This window comes from Myxine glutinosa, chromosome 9 (genome assembly GCF_964187855.1).
Source record: "Myxine glutinosa chromosome 9, kmMyxGlut1.1, whole genome shotgun sequence".
Classification (NCBI taxonomy): Eukaryota; Metazoa; Chordata; class Myxini; order Myxiniformes; family Myxinidae; genus Myxine; species Myxine glutinosa.
This window is the reverse complement of record NC_136269.1, coordinates 109,042,849-109,065,408: the sequence shown is the minus strand read 5'-3', so window position 1 is coordinate 109,065,408 and position 22,560 is coordinate 109,042,849. Positions and strand designations below refer to the sequence as shown.

The following is a 22,560-nucleotide window of genomic DNA, read 5'->3' as shown; positions in this document are numbered from 1 at the left end:
TCCCGCAAATATTCCTACAGGTCGCACAAGATCTGCCTGCAACCCTCTTATGGTCAAACTGCCAAAATCAAGACTCTCTGCTCACCTTCACTCCTTCATTCCTCTCTTCTCCCGCCTCTGGAACAAACTCCCTCACTCTCTTCAATCCCACTCCACCCTCCAGGTCTTTAAAACTGCTGTTCACCACCATCTCTTATCTTCCCCCATCCAAAACCTTGATCTTTTCTACCCCCGCTAATTTCACCCCAATTCCACTTTTTTAAAATACCAACTTCTGTCCTGGAAGTCCTTGGTGTCCTTGTGTTTTATACTTCTCCCTCCACCCCCCCCCCCCTTCCCACGCCTCCTCCCCCCAAGCCCTCTCCCTTCCACACTTCTCCCTGCTCTCAAATGTTGTGTTTGTGTGCTTCCCCTTCTCTCCCCATCTTGTTTTCCACTCCTTCTTTTTGTGTGTTTTGTTTGTCTGGTTGATTTGTTTGTGAAGTAAATGTTAGCTCTTTCACGAGCCTCGATTCAGTATACAAAAAAAAAAAAAAACCCTCACACTCCTCTCAAATCCCTCACACTCCTCTCAAATCCCTCACACTCCTCTCAAATCCCTCACACTCCTCTCAAATCCCTCACACTCCTCTCAAATCGCTCCTCACTCGCCTCTCCAGTCGCTCCTCACTCGCCTCTCCAGTCGCTCCTCACTCGCCTCTCCAGTCGCTCCTCACTCGCCTCTCCAGTCGCTCCTCACTCTCCTCTCCATTCGGCCCTCACTCTCCAACCCCTCGCTCCTCTCCAACACCTCCTCACACTCCTCTCCAACACCTCACACTCCTCTCCAACACCTCCTCACACTCCTCTCCAACACCTCCTCACCCGCCTCGCCAATCGCACCTCACTCGCCTCTCCAATCGCTCCTCACTCGCCTCTCCAATCGGCTTTTTCCCGTCTCGTCTCTCTCCCGTCTCTTTCGTTTTCTTGCTGCATCCTGTTCAAGTTTGCATTGACGTTCGTCGACAGACTCGTTCGCCTGTCTCATTCGTTTTCTTGCTGCATCCTGTTCAAGTCTGCGTTCTTCATCGATCGCCTCATTCATTTTGGAAAATAATGGAAGTTTCCACGCAACGCATGAATTGTCACGATCCTCAAGAGGAAGTGTCTCGTAATCATCAAATGACAAATGGCAAGTAAATTACATTGTGAAAATTAAAGAATTCAAATAAACCTATTTAAAGTGTATGCGCACATAACTAATAAAATTAAAAAACGAAGAAATATCTCTCGGTAATTTCCTGAAACATTTTACTTCCGGATAATAATGTTGAATGAAATAAGAACGAAGAAATATCTGTCGGCAATTTCCCGTCTGTGGGGATACGTGAAAGAAGCTATGCTCCTCTCTCCACATTATTGTGACGACATATAAATTAAATATTTAATCGTGACGGTTGTCATCAAATGGAAATATATCTCGCCATTTTCCCGTCTGTTATTTTAGGCGGTGTATGACCGACCATGCCGCGATTTTTAAACAATATATCTCGGCAATTTCCCGTGTGTGCGTGAATGTTCTCAATTATTTCTGACACCGAGTCGAAAACCATCGATAAAAATTAAATCAGATGGTGAATGCGATATAAAAGCGTGAGGGTGACTCACAGAATGGGCTTTATTTTACAGGCCTTTGAGAATTTATTTCGTTCTATAAACGGAAATTTTCATGGGATTCTCGTCCCGTTTTTTTTCAACCGAGTCTAAAACTATGTTAGCGACTGTGAAAAATGAAATGATATATCGAATTTGATTTGAAATAAAACTGGGAGAGAGAGCAACACACCACGGGCCAACAAAACAGGCCTCAAAGCTATGCGAGTTAATAAAATGGTGGATATTTGTTTATATGAAGCCTCTCCCAGAATGGGTGGACCTACTCTCTCAACGGAGTAAGCCACACCCCCGGACAGACGGACAGAATCACCTACGCCTATTATAATATAGATACTCAACTAGAACGCCACTCAGTAGAGCGCATACTCCCGCTGTGGGTCAAGTTGGAATAATACGTTTTGTTTAACATTCCCTCTCCCCAAAACAATAAATGAAAAAGAAAGTAAGCCCTAACTGTCAGAGAATTTATTTTGATATATCTCGGAATTAGAGGAGAAAAACATCATTTAAGAATAAGAATAAAAGCTTTAATGCAGTAAAACAGAAAAAATCTTTCCCAAAAAAATTTCAAAAAAAAATTCCTGGATCCAGAATAATATCCTGAGCATCACCAAAAACTAAGCAATTCTTCCTTATCCCAAGGCCAAGCATCCCACCAACTTTCATCCGAATCCGTTCAGAACCTTTCCAGATATCTTGTTCACAAACACGCAAACACACACACACACACGGACGGACACGATCGAATGCATTACTCCCTGGTGCGAGTCATAAACCTGAAAATCGCAGAGCCAGAACCAGAATTATTTATTTGGTCTGGGAAGCCCATGCGAGGTTTCTTCTTCTTCAGCCTCTCACAACCCTGGGTGAATATGCGATCTTTTTTTTTTAAGTTGGAATTTTGCCAAATCTGTTTTATTCGTTTGTTAATATACCTCAGCCATTGACAAATCTGGAACTAAGTCTTCATAAGTTCATCAAATACTGACCGCGATTGACAGTCGCTGAGCTAAATGTTGATGTCTCTTCTGAGGTAAAAACAAACAAACAAACAAAAAGTTTTAAAGCATTATACGTATCAAACGAAACATTTTATGAAACGGGGAAACCTAATACACACTTTGGTGGTTTTAAAATGACAGAATATGTCTTTATTAGGAAAAAAAAATGAACATTGAAGACGATGCTGCTAAAACAAATACAACGCTCTAACGCATAACCACGAGTTTAAACTACATTTACAACAAATATGAAAACTATTTTCATATCACAATGTTAAATATAGAATATATAGGTAATGTTAAAAAAAAATGAGCCCTATCTTCCAATGGTAAAAAAAATCCTTCAAAAAATTCCTGGATCCGAAATAATATCCTGAGCTTCACCAAAAACTAATCAATTCTTCCTTATCCCAAGGGCAACCATCCCACCAACTTTCATCCAAATCCGTTCAGAACTTTTCCAGATATCCTGTTCACGAACACACACACACACACACACACACACACACACACACACACACACACACGAATGCATTATTCCCTGGTGGGAGTAATAAATTTGGATTCGAGATCAAAAGATGAACATGAGGCAAGAGTACAGAAGGTCAGCTTTTATTTATTCGTATACTATGCATATATATTTTACCATCGTAGAACAATAACATTTTTATGCTGACCTCTCCCCCCCCCCCCCCCCCCCCCCCCCTCATTTTAGGTAAGGATAAGTTTTGGAACAAATGACTGAAAGGTGTTTCTTGTTGCATTGATGTTTCATACATAAAAGAGCTGTGAATGTCTAGTCTTAGTTTTAGCCTTTGTTTTTGCCTTTGGAGTCAGGAGGCATAAACCAACGTGAAGACCAGAAAACAGTCTATGAAAGAAAAGCAAGCAATTTGGAAGCTAAAAGAACAGAAAAGTTCAATTAGAACCATAGAACAAAAATTGGGAATAGCAAAATACAACAATTTGGAATGTCTTGAAAAAGAAAAAAACCACGCGTGTGTTAAGCAATAAACAACTGCCAGGTCGGCCAAGGAAAACAACTGCAGTTGATGACAGAAAAGTCATCAGAGCTGTGAAGAAAAACCCTGAAACAACTGTCAGTGACATCACCAACAACCTCCAGAGTGTAGGGGTGAAAGTATCAAAATCTACCGTTCACAGAAGACTTTGACAACAGAATTACAAAAGCTACACCGCAAGATGCAAACCTCTCATCCATACCAAAACAGAAAAAAAGCCAGATTAGAATTTGCCAAGATGCTCAGAGGTAAGCCAGTGGAGTTCTGGAACAAAGTTTTATGGACAAATGAGACCAAGATAAATCTTTACCAAAGTGATGGATGCCCTCTGGGCCGGTGCTCCTGCCTCCCACCGAGCTCGACTTCACGCTGTTGAAACCAAAGCTTTCAGAATCATTGGAATCTCCTGCGATGAAGCTAACTCCGAGGGCCTTTCACTCACTCACCGCAGGCAGGTTGGTGGTCTTTCTGTCTTCTACCGACTCCTCTCCGGCCTTGTTCCCCCATCTCTCTCTGTGCTCTGTCCCCCAAATATTCCTACAGGTCGCACAAGATCTATCAGCAACCCTCTTATGGTTAAAACTGCCAAAATCTAGGCTCTCTGCTCACCTTCACTCTTTTATTCCCCTTTTTCCCACCTCTGGAACAAACTCCCCCACTCCCTTCAATCCCACTCCTCCCTCCAGGTCTTTAAAACAGCTGTTCACCACCATCTCTTATCTTCCCCCATCCAAAACCTTGATCTTTTCTACCCCTGCTAATTCACCCCAGATACACTTTTTCGAAATTCCAACTTCTTTCCTGGAAGTTCTTGCAGTGTCCATATGTTTTATACCTCTCCCAACCCCCCCCCCCCCCCCCCAAGTCCTCTCCCTCCCACAATTCTCTCGATGTCCCTGCTCTCAAATGTTGTGTTTGTGTCCTTTGCCCTCTCTCCCCATCTTGTCTACCGCTCCCCTTATTTTGTGTTTTATGTGTTGGTTTGTGTCGGTTTGACTTTTTGTGTGATTAATGTTAGCTCTCTCACGAGCCTCGATCTTGTATACAAAAAAGAAAGAAAGAAAAAAGGGTAATTCCAAAGAGTAATTCCCATCGGTGATTCTAACGGGTGATTCTAAAGGGTGATTCTAAAGGGTGATTCTAAAGGGTGATTCTAAAGGGTGATTCTAAAGGGTGATTCTAAAGGGTGATTCTAAAGGGTGATTCCAAATGGTGATTCCAAAGGGTGATTCCAAAGGGTGATTCCAAAGGGTGATTCCAAAGGGTGATTTTAAAGGGTGATTCCAAAGGGTGATTCCAAAGGGTGATTCCAAAGGGTGATTCTAAATGGTGATTCTTATGGGTAATTCCAAAGGGTGATTCCAAAGGCTGATTCCAAAGGGTGATTCCAAAGGGTGATTCCAAAGGGTGATTCCAAAGGGTGATTCCAAAGGGTGATTCCAAAGGGTGATTCCAAAGGGTGATTCCAAAGGGTGATTCTTATGGGTGATTCCAAATGGTGATTCTAAATGGTGATTCTAAATGGTGATTCTAAATGGTGATTCTAAATGGTGATTCTAAAGGGTGATTCTAAAGGGTGATTCTAAAGGGTGATTCTAAAGGGCGATTCTAACGGGTGATTCTAAAGGGTGATTCCAAAGGGTGATTCCAAAGGGTGATTCCAAATGGTGATTCTAAATGGTGATTCTAAAGGGTGATTCTAAAGGGTGATTCTAAAGGGTGATTCTAAAGGGCGATTCTAACGGGTGATTCTAAAGGGTAATTGTAAAGGGTGATTCCAAAGGGTGATTCCAAAGGGTGATTCCAAAGGGTGATTCCAAAGGGTGATTCCAAAGGGTGATTCCAAAGGGTGATTCTAAAGGGTGATTCTAAAGGGTGATTCCAAAGGGTGATTCCAAATGGTGATTCTTATGGGTGATTCAAAAGGGTGATTCTAAAGGGTGATTCTAAATGGCAATTCCAAAGGGTGATTCTAAAAGGTGATTCCAAAGGGTGATTCTAAAGGGTGATTCTAAAGGGTAATTCTAAAGGGTGATTCTAAAAGGTGATTCCAAAGGGTGATTCCAAAGGGTGATTCCAAAGGGTGATTCCAAAGGGTGATTCCAAAGGGTGATTCCAAAGGGTGATTCCAAAGGGTGATTCCAAAGGGTGATTCCAAATGGTCAATCCAAAGGGTGATTCCAAAGGGTGATTCCAAAGGGTGATTCCAAAGGGTGATTCCAAAGGGTGATTCCAAAGGGTGATTCCAAATGGTGATTCCAAATGGTCAATCCAAAGGGTGATTCTAAAGGGTGATTCAAAAGGGTGATTCCAAAGGGTGATTCTAAAGGGTGATTCTAAAGGGTGATTCTAAAGGGTGATTCCAAAGGGTGATTCTAAAAGGTGATTCCAAAGGGTAATTCCAAAAGGTGTTCTAAAAGGTGATTCCAAAGGGTGATTCCAAAGGGTGATTCCAAAGGGTGATTCCAAATGGTCAATCCAAAGGGTGATTCCAACGGGTGATTCCAAATGGTCAATCCAAAGGGTGATTCAAAAGGGTGATTCAAAAGGGTGATTCCAAAGGGTGATTCCAAAGGGTGATTCCAAATGGTCAATCCAAAGGGTGATTCTAAAGGTTGATTCCAAAGGGTGATTCCAAAGGGTGATTCCAAAGGGTGATTCCAAAGGGTGATTCCAAAGGGTGATTCCAAAGAGTGATTCCAAAGGGTGATTCTAAAGGGTGATTCTAAAGGGTGATTCTAAAGGGTGATTCTAAAGGGTGATTCTAAAGGGTGATTCTAAAGGGTGATTCCAAAGGGTGATTCCAAAGGGTGATTCCAAATGGTCAATCCAAAGGGTGATTCTAAAGGTTGATTCCAAAGGGTAATTCTAAAGGGTGATTCCAAAGGGTGATTCCCAAGGATGATTCCAATGGATGATTCTAATGGGTGATTCCAAAGGGTGATTTCAAAGGGTGATTCCAAAGGGTGATTCCAAAGGATGATTCCCAAGGATGATTCCAAAGGATGATTCCCAAGGATGATTCCCAAGGATGATTCCCAAGGATGATTCCCAAGGATGATTCTAATGGGTGATTCTAAAGGGTAATTCTAAAGGGTAATTCTAAAGGGTAATTCTTATAAAATAATAAACCATACTTCCATCATCTGGTTGGGATTGGAAAAGGTGACAGGAATGACAATACTCCACGTTGATGCCTCAACATCCTATTTAAACTCAATCTATGACGTGGCAAGGGCACAAGCAGTTCAACGTCACATAGGCCATTGCTGTTAATGCCGGTAGCAGTTTGTTTTTGCTATTGTCATTGTACGCAGTAAAATACAACTATTGTTGTTGTTGTGAAGGATGGTACCAAGGTGGTGAGAGCATGGGAAAGGAGGATTTTCTGGCTCTGTTCATCTTCAATTTTATCCATCATATCAGGCCTACCTACATTTGAAGTCTTGGATCCTTGCCAGGTACTCATTTTGGTTTAAACAATTATTGTCAAACATGTAGAAGGAAGTAGAGGACGGGGAAGACCAAGAAAGACTTGGCTAAAGATGGTGGAAGAAGAAATGCGGGCAAGGGGGTTAACAAGGAGAGATGCAGAAAATAGGGCAAAATGGAGAAGATTGTCATGTGGACCGCAAGGCTAACCCCCGCTCTAGCAGGGAAAATGGCCTTAAAATGCCTGTTGTTGTTGTTGTGTTGTATACTCAGCACTGCATGAAGGGGAGGAGGGGAGTGTCATTGAAGCTGAAGGGAAAGGTGTATGCTGCATGTGTGAGAAGTGTTATGATGTATGGGCGCGAGACATGGGTCATGAACGTAGAGCAGCAACGAAGGCTGGAAATGGTGGAAATGCGAATGGTTCGACGGATGTGCGGAGTATCGTTGAGAGAGAGGAAGACAAATGATGAATTGCGAAAGATGATGGGAATAGAGCCTGTGATGGATGCTGTGAAGAGGAACAGGTTGAGATGGTTTGGTCATGTGTTGAGGAAGGATGAAAGTGACTGGTTGAAAAGAGTGATGGAAATGAATGTAGAAGGAAGTAGAAGACGGGGAAGACCGAGAAAGACTTGGCTAAAGATGGTGGAAGAAGAAATGCGGGCAAGGGGGTTAACAAGGGGAGATGCAGAAAATAGGGCAAAATGGAGAAGATCGTCATGGGGACCGCAAGGCTAACTCCCGCTCTAGCAGGGAAAATGGCCTTAAACTGCATGTTGTTGTTTGTTGTATACTCAGCGCTGCATGAAAAAGACACAGTAAATCATATACATTAACCAAGGTTATAATGTTGCTGTGTTTCCATTCATAATATTGCGTCTGTGAAAACTTGGTAGCTGCAAAACGGTCAAAAGCTGGAATTCTTGGTCTTGACAAATGATGACAACAGCAATCTACTTCCCCTGAATGATGTCTGTAGCGAAATTATACCAAGGTGAACCCAGGGTGTGCTCGCTACAGAAGGGGCGTCTATAAGACCCGGGACAACCGGGGCGCGCGGACACTCCAGCGGAACTCACTGTGACATAGTCCTGTAGTTTGAATGGTATGTACGCCCCTAAATGCTGCGCTGACTGTCCTCTCTGTTGGACCATTGCTATATTGAATCGACCATTGCTCATGAAATACTCTGATTTTAATGCCTGTTGCATGCATGTATTCTTACAGGATGTACTACAGATCTAAATGATATTAAACCTACCCAGAGGTCAAGTCGTGTCTGAGCTTGATTTTCACGACAATGTCTACATTGGATTTGCAGACAAGCAGTACGTTATGAAAGAGAAACTACAAAGCACTCCGCTCCACAAGACGTTCGTGTCGGAAAGCAGGCAGCTTCACATGGTTTGTGCATTGTAGATGAGGAAGAAAATTCCATACATGGACAGGGTTATTACAGCGACAGAAGTAATCAACAGCTGATGTTATACCAGCTGCAGACGTGGACAAACTTCACAAGGAGTCAATTGGATACCAGCTGTTGCCACAGGATGACGTACTGGATGACAAGAGTGGATGGACGGACGCACATTGCACAGATTTTGGATTCAGGAACAGACCAGCCACAATTCATCAATCTCCCAGGTTAGCAACCAAGCCAATTCGTCCGGGCCCTCAGAGAATCTCCTCCCCTCCCTCCCTTCCCACGCCTCCTCCCCCCAATCCCTCCCTCCCACAGATCCCCCGATGTCCCTGTTCTCTACTGTTGTACTTGTGTGCTTCCCTCTCTCTCCCCATCTTGTCTCCCACTGCATTTATCACATGTTTTTTGTTTCAGTTTGTCTTTTTGTGATCAATGTTAGCTCTTACACGAGCCTCGATCTTGTATACGAAAAAGAAGAAAAAAAGAATGAAAAAAAAAAAGCAATGTCCGGTCCCTTCGGTCCTTCAGTGAAAGCATCTTCAGCACTGTGAGGAATCTGCTCACACACAACAGCACAAATAGTGGGTAAAATGTGAAATGGGGCGACGAGGGACGATGAGCACACTGGCCCCAATTATTTCCACGGATGTTCGTGTGAGATTGGCCAAGGAATGTGTTTCGCCAAAGCCTTTCACGAACCGGCTGGCCAGGCCTGACGCTCGCCTAAAATTGCAGCAATTGGTAATGCGTTTAGGGTGCTTGTGATGACTGGCCTACTCGTCGTGAAAGACTCACCGTGGGATATTTAACGTCCACGTCACGTCATCTGTGTGAAGTAAAATCGATTAGGTTATGAAGGAAGCGCTGAAGTGAATTTAATAATAATATTAATCGACACGTGTGCCATGAGCTTCGCTGCTCTTGTAGATTGGGTGCACGATTCAGGAAAGACAATCCACCTCATCGCCTTTTCTTGTTTTATCTGAAAGAACAATTAATGGTCATTCAATTCGTCCTCGCGTAAGCAGCATATAGCCTAGGCGGTGTATTGTTTCGGTTGGTCGTTCGGTCTGTCCAATCAGCCCTGAAGGATTAAGTCCACCTGCTTTCGAGGTGCTTCAGTATAAATATATTTCAAGAAGAACACGTGTATGTATATATATATAATTATACATACAAACAGAAACATCATGATCAACCTCTCGCCTCGACAGGCAGATATGGCTCGGGTATTACGGCTCATTTAAACACCCTTCGAGTTCTAGCAGGAACAGTAGTGGAGCAGAAAAATGCTGCTTCGACATTGTTAAATGAAATTTCAATATAAATAAAAGGCCACTTTGAGATTAAATTGTGTTTACTGCAAAATACTTTACCTTAACCAGCCACAAGCCACGGTTTAGTCGCGCACCTGTCAGGTCCAGCTCGCCTTTTTCTGCCATCTCCTAATATGTTGATTCTTCCCCTATTTCCACCGACACTCACTTCTCTCTTCCTCTCCCGATTTCAACTCACAACTGCACTTACAAACGGCGAAAACGCTCAGAAGCTAAACATCCTGTAACTGTAAGTGGCGCAACGTCACTTCTACTTCTAGCCAAAACAGCTTTCTTCAAAGTCGCAGCGTATTAAGATACAAATGTATATAGCAATTAAAATTAACAACTCTACAAATCGCAGCTAACGGTGATATATATAATATATATATATACATATATATTAATTTAATTTTTTTTAAAGTCCTCAGTCCGGTGCTAATTATACCGACATGGCTGTCATACGACGAACAAAACGTTTTTTTTATTAAGAAAATGTGCAAACTAATGCATTTTGGTTGGCTTTTCATGCACAAATTTTTTTATTTTTTTTTTACAAAGTCGCGCTGATTTATTATTGCCGAGTCATCCGACATGACATCACTATGCACCGAAATTGCGTTATTCAAGAAAAACTCACTTCCTTAACCCGACCCCTTACTCGTCAGTCATCACCGATTGGCTCGTGGGAACAAACCAAACTGCGCTCGATGAGCAAGCGGTTATTATCCAGACTCCCGCAACCCGCATGGAGAATTCGCTTTTCAGTCAGAGCAGAGGGTAGTAAATACATAGATTGGTCTCCCTGCAAAGGTAGTGACAGCAGAAACAGGTAGTGATAGGTATCGAAAATCGAGAAATAGTGTGAGAGGGGGTACTTAGATATTAAAATGGCACGATTGCACATCCTTGATTTGCCTCATGTCATGAACTCCTCCTGCATTAAAGTTCCTCGTAAAGACGTAGTATGTGAAAAACAGAGCTTGTACCGGAGCACATGGAGTCTTCTTTTCTACTCCATCGCAGTTCTTATTCAACAATCATATATATACGTAAGATCCGTCGCTTCGCTGATGGGAACACCAATCTTTGCGTAATTGAAAAAAAAAGAAGGTTGTTGTTGTTGTTGTTGTTAAAAAGACATTAAATTAAAGAAATGGGGAAAAATGTATGATTTGTATGATTTTGATTCGAGGAGATTTGGAATCAACGTGGTGGATAAAACATCTTTGTAGGGAGAGGGAAAAGTGGTTATGTTTACTTCCTGAGTGGTTTCATTGAAATCCGATCTCAAGTTAACAAAGGATTCTTGGAAGATCCTGCTCTCCATGCAGGGATAGCCAACATCACTTGTTGGCATTTGCAGTTTTGACATGTGGTGTCCATGTACTCATACAAATATAATTGTTTTTTTTTGGATCACAAACATTCCCCAGAGTTAGCCGAACCATCGTAGTTCAGTTGGATTTATTGCAATCAGTTCATCCGTTCTCAAGTTATAACACAAACAAACAAACAAACAAGAAGACGTCATGCAGAACACGATACTGTACTTGCAAAATCCACCCCCACCCCCTAACCCCCGAATAACGCACAAGACTCTTCCCCCCTTCCCCCTCACCCCCCCCCCCCCCCGAAAAAAAGGTTCCAATTGATCCAGCAAATTGTCCATTTCATCAAGATCAAAATTGACGATCTTGATCAAACCTCAGGTCAGTAGGATGAAAAGTTACGATTTTCAGATGAAAATTGATGATTATAAGAGTTTGACCTTGGGTTGACCTTTTGACCTCAAAAATTGTTGGTTTCCCCATTGTGACGACCTCTACAACTTGGTGAAGTTTCGTGAAGATCGGTTGAAAATTGTGACCTGGAGGCGACTGACATACAGACAAACAAACAGAATAACGCAGACACAGGCAGACAGATAGACAGACAGAATGAAAAATCACTCATAGAGCGACACTTGGCAAAACAGAACAAAGTAGAAGGGCACTCAGTGGAGCATCCTTTTGACCTTAAGAATAATTAGTGGTTGAAGTCAGTGACCTGATATGCAAATCGTCTTCAAAGTTTAAGTTAATCGGATGAAAATTGACAATTTTGGACATTTGGCCTATGTTTACCTTTTGGCCGATGTTGACCTCAAAAATAGTTGGTGGTTGGTTTCACTAACCTGATATGAAAATCCTTTTCAGATTTCAAGTCAATCAGATGAAAATTGAGGATTTTAAAAATTTGAAAGAAGTGGTTGAACTTTGACCTATGTTGACCTTATGACCTATGTTGATCTCAAAAATAGTTGGTGGTTGAATTCAGTTAGCTGATATGTAAATCCTATTCAAATTTCAAGTCAATCTGATGAAAATTGAGGATTTTAGAAATTTGAAAAAGGTGGTTGACCTTTGGCCTATGTTGACCATGCTGATCTCAAACAGTTGGTGGTTGAATTCAGTTCGCCGATATGTAAATCCTATTCCAATTTCAAGGCAATCGGATGAAAATGGAGGATTTTAGAAATTTGAAAAACAGCGGTTCAACTATGACGTGGTCTATGTTGACCTTTTGACCTCAAAAATATTGTAACAGTTTTGCAATAAAGAGACCCCCTCTAGTTAATTACACAACAACATGTAGCCTGCAGTAGCCAGTTATTTCTTATTAAATGTAAAGATGAGCTCCCTTCCCATTGTGTAGTAATTAAAGCAGATATGTGTTGAGATAGGTAGGATTTCAAACCATCGTATGGTTAAATGAAGACTGATCTGCAAAAACAGATCCTAGCAACTACAGACCAATCAGCCTTCTCCCAATTATCAGCAAAGTCATGGAATCCATCATTGCTTCGGATATGAAATCTTTCCTCTTCTCCAATGGCTTGATCTCTGATCATCAATTTGGTTTCAGACCAGGTCACTCTACTCTGGACATGCTGCTTCTGCTGTCTCAACAATGGATGGAGGTCCTCAATGCCAAACAGGAAATTAGAGCTGTCTCCCTCGACATATCACGTGCCTTCGATACGGTCTGGCACCCCGCTCTGCTCACCAAACTCTCCTCCTTTGGTATCCATGGAAATCTCCACGCATGGCTGGCGGACTTCCTCTCTAGTCGTCGTCAACGTGTGGCCCTGAATGGGTTTCTCTCATCTCCTCTTCCTGTTCAGGCTGGAGTTCCCCAAGGCAGTGTTCTGGGCCCTGTGCTTTTTCTGGTCTTCATCAATGATCTCTCTGACTCTCTTGAAAATCCTCTCCATCTCTTTGCTGATGACTCCACTCTCTGCCGCTCCATTCCTCATCCCTCAGATCGGCAGTCTGCAGCCTCCTCACTCTCTGCAGACCTGGACAAAATCACAGACTGGGCAAACAAGTGGAACATGTCTTTCAATCCTGACAAATCTCACACTCTTACGATGTCTCTCCGAAAAGACCGACTGGACAACCCTCCCATCTACTTTCTGAATAATCCTCTCCAAGAAGTTCTGTCACTCAAGCTTTTGGGTCTCACTATCTGCCATGATCTTTCCTGGGAAAACCACATTTCCAAGCTGGCCTCCAAAGCCAGTCGCCGACTGGGCATCCTCCGTCGTGCGAAGTCCTTCCTTGGCACACCTGAGCTCCTCACCACATACAAGGCTTTCATCCGCAGCTCAATGGAGTACTGCTCTCCCCTCTGGGCTGGTGCTCCTGCCTCACACCTAGCTCGTCTTCACGCTGTTGAAACCAAAGCGTACAGAATCATTGGAATCTCCCCGCGATGACGCTATCTCCGAGGGCCTTTCATTTAATCACCGCAGGCAGGTTGGTGGTCTTTCCGTCTTCTACCGACTCCTCTCCGGCCTTGCTCCCCCAGCTCTCTCTGGGCTCTGTCCCCCAAATATTCCTGCAGGTCGCACAAGATCTGCCTGCAACCCTCTTATGGTTAAACTGCCAAAATCAAGACTCTCTGCTCACCTTCACTCCTTCATCCCTCTTTTCTCCCGCCTCTGGAACAAACTCCCTCACTCTCTTCAATCCCACTCCTCCCTCCAGGTCTTTAAAACGGCTGTTCACCACCATCTCTTATCTTCCCCAATCCAAAACCTTGATCTTTTCTACCCCTGCTAATTTCACCCCAAATCCACTTTTTTGAAGTGACTTTTGACTTCTTTCCTGGAAGTCCTTGGTGTCCTTGCGTTTTATACCTATCCTGCCTCCCCCCAGGCCCTCTCCCTCCAAAAACATCTCCCGATGTCCCTGCTCTCAAATGTTGTGTTTGTGTGCTTCCTCCCCTTCTCTCCCCATCTTGTCGACCGCTCCCCTTTTTATATACTTTGTTTGCTTGTTTGTTTGATTTGTTTGTTTGATAAATGTTAGCTCTTTCACGAGCCTCGACTCTGTATACAAAAAAAAAGAAGAAAAAAAAAAAGACGTTGGTTCATGTGCAGGGAGGCGTGGCTAAAATAACAGTCCATGTGACCAACAAGCGGCCAATGACAGGTCGTGGACACGTAACCAGCAGGCGACCAATGATAGGTCGTGGACACGTCACCAGCAAGCGACCAATGGTAGGTTGTGGAACCGTCTTGAAGGAGGTCGGGCTGAACGACAGCACGTCACCAACCTCGGCCAATGGGAGGCCATGGAACATTCTAGAAGGGGTTTCGACCCGATAAAAACCCGTGCCCATCGCACTCCGGGCTCTCTCTCGTCGTTCGTCCTTCAAGCTGGCTGTCCTACGTGTTGGTTCGTCCGTGTTGCGCTCCTCCTTCGTTCCCCGTGCTGGTTCTTCATCCAAGCTGGGTCGTCCTCCATGCTGAATCGTTACTCGAGCTGGAGTGTTGTCCATGTTGACTTTGAAGCGGCGGTTCATCCTTCAAACCTTCCTTCAAGCTGCGCATCCTGATTGGCCCGTGCGCTGGTCACGGGAGCTGGCGGACCCAAGTCAGCGTCAGCACGTCTCCCGGTACAAGTTAACCGGTGTGATTCATTCCCTGAGTGAGTGAGCAAGGCGCCTCTGTTGGGATTCGGATAGGTAAGAATTGTTAAGTCTGCTTCTCGTCCTTTTTTCTGTGTCATTGTAAATAAAAGATGTGTACATTTTGTCTCCTTTCAACCTGCTCGTGTACGTCCTTTCATCCATTGGCCCAGCATCGTTCAAACAGAATTTGACTACTCAATTAGGTCCATAGACCACGCAGTATAAAACCGCGATTCACACCACGTGACCGCTCGGCTCACTTGATAGGAATAAGGTGTGGAATCGCGTGAGGGTTTAATTCCTGGTCTTTCCGGTCACGCGGTCTCGGAAGTATTCGGATCGTGACCGATAACCCTTCACCCGTGGTTGGGAGATTGGCAATTGAAGTTGCTTCGCAACCCGTCGACCGCGAGTTTAGTCACGGCCGGCGGCCTGTGGACCCGGTGTCTGAGGGGAACCGGGGACTTCACCCCACCCCCCCCCCCCTCCCTTAGTACATCGACAGAACCGGGATCCGCAATATATAGAATTTTGTCGGACCACAAACTCTACCATTTGGTGAAGTTTCATGAAGATCGGTTAAAAACTGTGACCTGTAGGCAAGTATAAGTGAGCAGACAGACAAAAACACAAACAAACACACAAACTGGAGTGAAACATATTTGCAAAAAAATTTTTTATTTTTTTTTGCCAAGTAATAACGCGCAAGACCAACCAATATACTTGAAAAATCTTCTATTTTGCAAGGAACAAACAGACAAACAGACACGGCTCCTTTTTATAAAATAGATAGAAGATAGATATCCAACAGGAGAGACCCCAGCCTGATGCACTATCATCCCAGAGTCCTCCAGTGTCAAGATTGTGTATCCATATTGAACAGAATATCAACTTTGGAAGCACATAAACATCTGCCTCCAAGAAGAAGATGGAGAGGCCAATCTCATATTCTTCATGGCAGTTTATGTTAACTTTAGAAACACGAAGGGTGTGGAAGGAGTGGCAAAAAGTCACCAGATCTGCATACATAATAAATAGATACCCAGTAATTAATTACCTCCACCACCAAAAGGTGGATGGAGGTTAATTTTTCATCCCTGTATGTTATGACGAAAATTCAAAATTGTCGTCATACGTCGGTCTGTCTCGTTTGTTCCTTTGTCTGTGAGTGCAATAACTCGCGAACGCTTCCATCTACACTCATGTGAAAAAGTAAGTACACCTCATGTAAAGTTTTGACTTTTTCAACATATTTCAACAAACAGCTATTTGATCTTCATTTCAACAATATTGACAGATAAAGGTGATATAATATAACAAACATCATGAAACATTTACATTTTGTAGTCCATTGTATAATTTAAATAAACATAAATGCAAATTTCACATGTGGAAAAAGTAAGTACACCCCTACATTTATCACTACTTCAAATACCTAAAATTAGAATCAGGTGCACCAGCTCAGGTGCAAATGATTAGAACATCGTTCGAGAGGATCTTGGAGGAACCTGTCTTATTTAAACCTCAGACATTTCGTTTGGTTTGCTCTTTGTTGTTGAAGTGTGCAGCGTCACCATGCCTAGATCAAAAGAGCTCTCTGACGCCTTCAGAAAGAAGGTTATAGATGCCTACGAGTCTGGGAAGGGATTTAAAAAGATCTCCAAACAATTTGAAATCGATCATTCGACTGTCCGGAAGATCATCTACAAGTGGAGAAGATTCCAAACAACTGCCAACTTGTTCAGGCCAGGCCGCCCCAGCAAGTTCAGCCCGAGAGCAGACCGCAAGATGCTGAAAGAAGTCTCTAAGAACCCCAGAACGTCATCACGGGACCTACAGGTAGCTCTTGCCACTGTTGATATCAAAGTGCACGAGTATACCATTAGAAAGAGGCTGCACAAATTTGATCTACATGGGAGGTGTGCCAGGAGGAAACCTTTGCTGTCCAGAAAGAACATCAGGGCAAGACTAAAGTTTGCCAATGAACACCTAGGCAAAGACCAGCACTTCTGGAACAATGTGCTCTGGACCGATGAGTCAAAGGTAAAGCTATTTGGCCACAGTACGAGAAGACATGTTTGGCGAAAACCAAATACAGCATTTGACCACAAGAACCTGATACCAACTGTAAAGCATGGTGGTGGATATATTATGGTTTGGGGCAGCTTTGCTGCATCAGGGCCTGAGCAGCTCACCATCATAGAATCCACTATGAATTCTTCATTGTACCAGAGGGTGCTTGAGGATAATGTGAGGCCATCTGTCGGAAAGTTGAAGCTCAACCGAAGGTGGACCTTGCAACATGACAATGACCCTAAACATACCAGTAAATCCACCAAGGAATGGCTGAAAAGAAAGAAATGGAGGATTCTGGAATGGCCAAGTCAAAGCCCGGATCTAAATCCCATCGAGATGTTGTGGGGGGATTTGAAACGAGCTGTGCATGCAATTGTGCATGCTGTGCAACAATTTTTTGTTGAATAAATTATTCCAAAGTCAACTTTTCATTGTTTTTTGTTCAATTAGATCACCTTTATCTATAGATACTGTTTAAATGAAGATCAAATATTGATATGTCCACATATGTTAAAAAGATTTAAAAAACGTTTCATGGGGTGTACTTACTTTTTCCACAAGTGAAATTTGCATTTATGTTTATTTAAATTATACAATGGACTACAAAATGTAAATGTTTCATGATATTTGTTGTATTATATCACCTTTTTCTATCATTATTGTTGAAATGAAGATCAAATAGCTGTATGTTGAAGTATGTTGAAAAAGTCAAAACTTTACATGGGGTGTACTTACTTTTTCACGTGACTGTATCTTTGTCAAACTTCACCAGAGGATTCCAAAGGACAAAAGTGAGGCTATCAATGTTATTTGACTGTAAATTTCAATTAATTGATTAGTTACTTAATTATTATTGATTTATTAAGCACTTATTGTACACCGCTCCTTTCCTATGCCATCCCCAGACGCTGCATATCGTGATTGCCGGGCACCAAAGGGGGCTCGGCAATGACGCACGCTGAAAGGGAGTACTGTTTTCACCCTGGTTGTTTGTTTTGTTGTTTGTCTGGGCCATATCTCAGCCATCCTTTGAGCCCGGAAGCTGAAATTTGGGCACAATAGTGAGCAAGTACTTTTTCAAAAACTGTATATTTTCTTTTTTTGATTAATCAATTAATTGGTGAGTTACTTAATTATTATCGATTAATTAAGTGCTTATACATTTCCTTTCTCTTCTGGACAATATCTCAGGCACCTTATGAGCTAGGAAGCTGATATTTGGACATGCCAATGTCCAAGTGATTTGGCTGTAAAGGCTATTTTTGATTTATTGATTAATCAATTAATCGATCAATTATTTAATTATTCGATTGATGACTTAATTAATTAATATATTTTTTAGTTACAGATTCGGATGAAATGGTGGTGGTTTATGTGTTCTATTAGCCAATTGATCAATTATTTAATTTTTTATGATTATTATTTATTTATTTTCATTATTAATTATTAATTTATTTTATTTCTCTTCTGGGCATTATCTCAGGCACCTTTTGAGTTAGGAAGCTGATATATGGACATGACAATGGCCAAGTGTTTTGGCTGTAAAGGGTATTTTAGATTTATTGATTAATCAATTAATCGATCAATTATTTAATTATTCAATTAATGACTAAATTAATTATTTTTTAAAAAGTTACAGATTCGGATGAAATGGTGGTGGTTTATGTGTTCTATTAACCAATATTGATTAATTATTTAATTTTTTATGATTATTATTTATTTTCATTATAAATCATTTATTTATTTTCTTTCTCATCTGGGCAATATATCAGGCACCATTTGAGCTAGGAAGCTGATATTTGGACAAGACAGTGACCAAGTGATGTGGCTGTAAAGGATATTTTTGATTTATTGATTAATCAATTTATCGATTACTTATTTAATTATTCAATTAATGACTTAATTCATTAATTTTTTAATTAAAGTTACAGATTCGAATGAAATGGTGGTGCTTTATGTATTATATTAGCCAATTGATTAATTATTATTTTATATGATTATTTATTTATTTTCATTATTAGTCATTTATTTATTTTCTTTCTTATCTGGGAAATATCTCAGGCACCTTTTGAGCAAGGAAGCTGATATTTGGACTTGTCAATGACCAAATGATTTGGCAGTAAAGGGTATTTTTGATTTATTGATTAATCAATTAATAGATTAATTATTTATTGATTAATGAATTTAAATTTTTTTTTGATTAATGACTTATTTAATTAATTTTAAAAAAGTTACAGCTTCGGATGAAGCACTTGTGCTTTAGGTATGCTATTAGCCAATTGATTAAGAAAATATTTTATGATCATTTATTGATTTTAATTATGCAATTAACCAATCAATTATTGTACACCTCTCTCACCCAATACAGTCTCTATGAGCTGCACAGCGGTATTGCCGGGCACCAGAGGCGCCCCGGCAATGCCGCGCAGGATGATATTTAATTATTTGGCATGGGAGCGGTGTACTTTGAATGTATCTGTACTTGTTTTGTATTTTCTTGCTCTTTTGTCATTCTCCCAGTTGTTGTTGTATATTTCTTGATATTTCTTTTTATATATTTCTTTAGTCTTTTTTGCAATTGTTGGGGCTGTATTTGTTGCCGTTTCATTTTCCTGTGCGGCACCTTCTATTCGCACATGTATTCACACTCAGTTTGTTGAGCATTTCACATACTCAGATAGTCCTACACTCGTCGGTCTGTGCACCTGGCTGAGTTTCATTAGGCCGCTCCCTCCAAAAAAGAATGGGGGAAAGACTGTCTCCCTGGAAGATTCCACACTGCATCTTCACATCTGGTATTTTGATATTTCCTTCTGAGTTCTGTAATATCAATGTGGTATTAAAGACCTCCAATGCTTTCTCAATCAGTTTGATTATTAGGGGATCGATTCTGTATATTTTTATGCATTTTATCATCCATGAAAGTGGGACACTGTCAAAAGCTTTCTTATAGTCTTTCCAGGCGATGGACAATTTAGTTATTTGCATTTTGCAATTTTCAAGTATGGCCTTGTTCAGTAGTAGTACATTCATAGTACAGGTCAATTGTTCCATAACAACCTCTCTTGCATCCCTTTTGTTCTGCCTCTACATCTCCTTGCTGTGTTGGATGATGGTACATCATTTCTGTGATGATTCTTGTCAGCAGCTTGTATGTGGTTGGTAGGCATGTTATCGGCCGGTATTTGTGGGGAAGATGGGTTTCCTCAGATTTTGGGACGAGGAAGGTGTTCCCTTCTATGAGCCACTAATCTATTGCCTTTTCCTCTTGGATCAGTTCGTAAAACGTCCTGGCATAGTGATTGAAAAGAGCATAAAGTTATTTTAGCCAGAAATTTGGAATTCCATCTGGGCCTAGGCTTTTGAAGTTTGCCATTTTAAAAGTTGTCTTCGAATTTTCTCTTCATCAATAATCACTCGGGGCATTTCCTCGAGATGTCGCTTCCTCTTTTCCAAGTGTGGGATCCATTCTGCTTCCTTGTTATGTTCTTTACGATCTTAAAAAACTTATTTCCAGAATTTTTCCAGGTTTTCTTTTTCAGGGAGAGTTTAACACACACTAACACACACTAACACACACACACACACACACACACACACACACACACACACACACACACACACACACACACACACACACACACACACACACACACACACACACTTCTCATTTTAATAATAGATGAGCCCATTCGGAAGATGATCTGTAATGGAAAGGAGTCACCAGCATTTGGATTCACAACAGGAGTGAGACAGAGATGCATGGCCTCCACCACTGTTTCTACTTGTATTGAACTGGGAATTGAGGAAGACTACATAACATGGCAGATATGGAATAGACTGGGCTCAATGTGACTATCTGGAGGAGCTAATAAATGAGGAGAAGTAAATAGGCTCCCAAAGTACGTCCAGCATGTAGGACTGAAAACCAACACCAAGAAAACAGAGAGGATGAGACTACATGCACCAAATAACAACGTTATCATGTGCAATGACTCGGCCTAGGAGATGTCAACATGTTTACGTATCTCAAGTCAATGGTCCCTGTCACAGGAAAGAGGGTGGTGGGGGCAGAGAAAACTCAATATTCCACAAGCAATAGAGAAGGTAAAAATAGCACTTATGATGAAGAGAGATATTTGGAAATAAAGAAATACAACACTAGAACAAAGTTTCAAATTTTTGTCATCAAAGTAAAATCTATTCTACTATTTGACTTTAAAGCAGGGAAAGTCACCAAATTTGTTGCACAGAAACTAGAATCCTGTATTTATAGCTGCCACAAGAAGGTTGTGGATCTTCTGGCCAGATAGAGTGAGCAAGAAGGAGGTAGAAAGAAGGACTGGAAAGAAAAACATCATGGGAGGAAATGAAAATAAGGAAGTGGAGATGGATTGGGCATTTACTGCATTTGGAGAATCAACATCACAAGGCCAGCGATACACTGGAAGCCTGAAGGCCGAAGGAGGGCTGGCCAACCTACAGAGACCTGGCCGTGTAAGTCCGGAGGACCCGTCTCCCAGCTCCAGTCATTGGTGGCTCGTGTTAAAGTTGGGTGTCCTTTCGGCTCGCATTAGCAGTTACAGCTCGCCTACTCTTCGCAAAGGACCCAGTGGGATCTTTAACGTCTACCAACTCATTCCGGCAGACGGGATGCCAATTTAACGTCCACACACCATGTCTGTGCAACACCAAGATGGTAGTTTATAGCTGGGCCGGGATTTAAACCCAGGCTAGACAGCTTAGATGCGTACCTGTAGGCCATCCCGCCAGCCCCAAAGTAATCTGACACACAAGCCCCCTTATTGGACAGGGAGGACGATGCGCGTGCAGTCCCAGGCATCACTGTTGGGAATATAAGAACAGATCAGTTAGACACAGGAAATTAAATTTTCATGACCTGGACCTCAGGAACAGGCAATCCCATTGACCTGAGATTTGGGGCATGAGCACGTCAAGAAATGTCTGGGTTTGAATCCCGACCGAGCTAAACAAAAAAAAACTGTCATCCAAAAAAACACATGCATAGGTAAGTTATCGCCGGCACCCTGAACAAAATGACTAATTCCTGACCTGACCACCACTGGGAAGGCAATGTTGTACCACCCATCGTATCCTTGCCCTTGGCCACAAACTGCATCGGTGGCACAGGTGTCCCCCCAGACATTGATGCAACCAGCAGCCACAGACTTCATAGAACCACCACCGTCCCTCCCACAATGAAACACCTGCACAAGTACTCTTACCTTACTCCTAAACCTCTACAAACCTCGTTCCCATCACTTATGACTCACTGCCATTTTAAAGTCACGGACTGGGAAAATAATGTCGCTGAAAAAAAATACATCAGATCGATGCAATGTTATGAAACGTACCTTTGCTCATCAGGTCGCCATAGTTCATTTTTCACGAGTCCGTTTTATCCCCCGACGGCATCATCTGTTTCTCCGGCCTCATCATCGTTCGACTGCCAACGTGAACACAACGCTGTGCTTCTCTCCATCGCAACGAGTAACCCTCACGGAATGGGTTAAATTTCCGAGAGAGAGAGAAATAATAAACGGAGCTCTTCGAGGCCGAACTCCAGTAACAAACAGCCAAGGGTGGATGGAGGGGGCGTGGCTGGGGGCGGAGCCTCAAAGCAGGTACATAAATAGAAGGTTTGAATCCAG

The 22,560-nt window shown here is 42.1% G+C and overlaps 1 protein-coding gene across 2 annotated transcripts in view; it reads right to left on the bottom strand.

Moving 5' to 3' along the window:
- Nucleotides 1–10,246, bottom strand: part of GTF2F2 (general transcription factor IIF subunit 2) — a 60,209-nt gene extending 49,963 nt beyond the window's left edge. The window contains exon 1 of one of the 2 annotated variants that reach the window (XM_068128575.2): nucleotides 9,914–10,246. In XM_068128575.2, the coding sequence (XP_067984676.1) occupies nucleotides 9,914–9,979 (66 nt within the window). In that variant the 5' untranslated portion in view covers nucleotides 9,980–10,246. The remainder of the gene's footprint in view (nucleotides 1–9,913) is intronic. The other variant, XM_068128576.2, reaches the window with a different exon arrangement.
- Nucleotides 10,247–22,560: the final 12,314 nt, after the last annotated feature.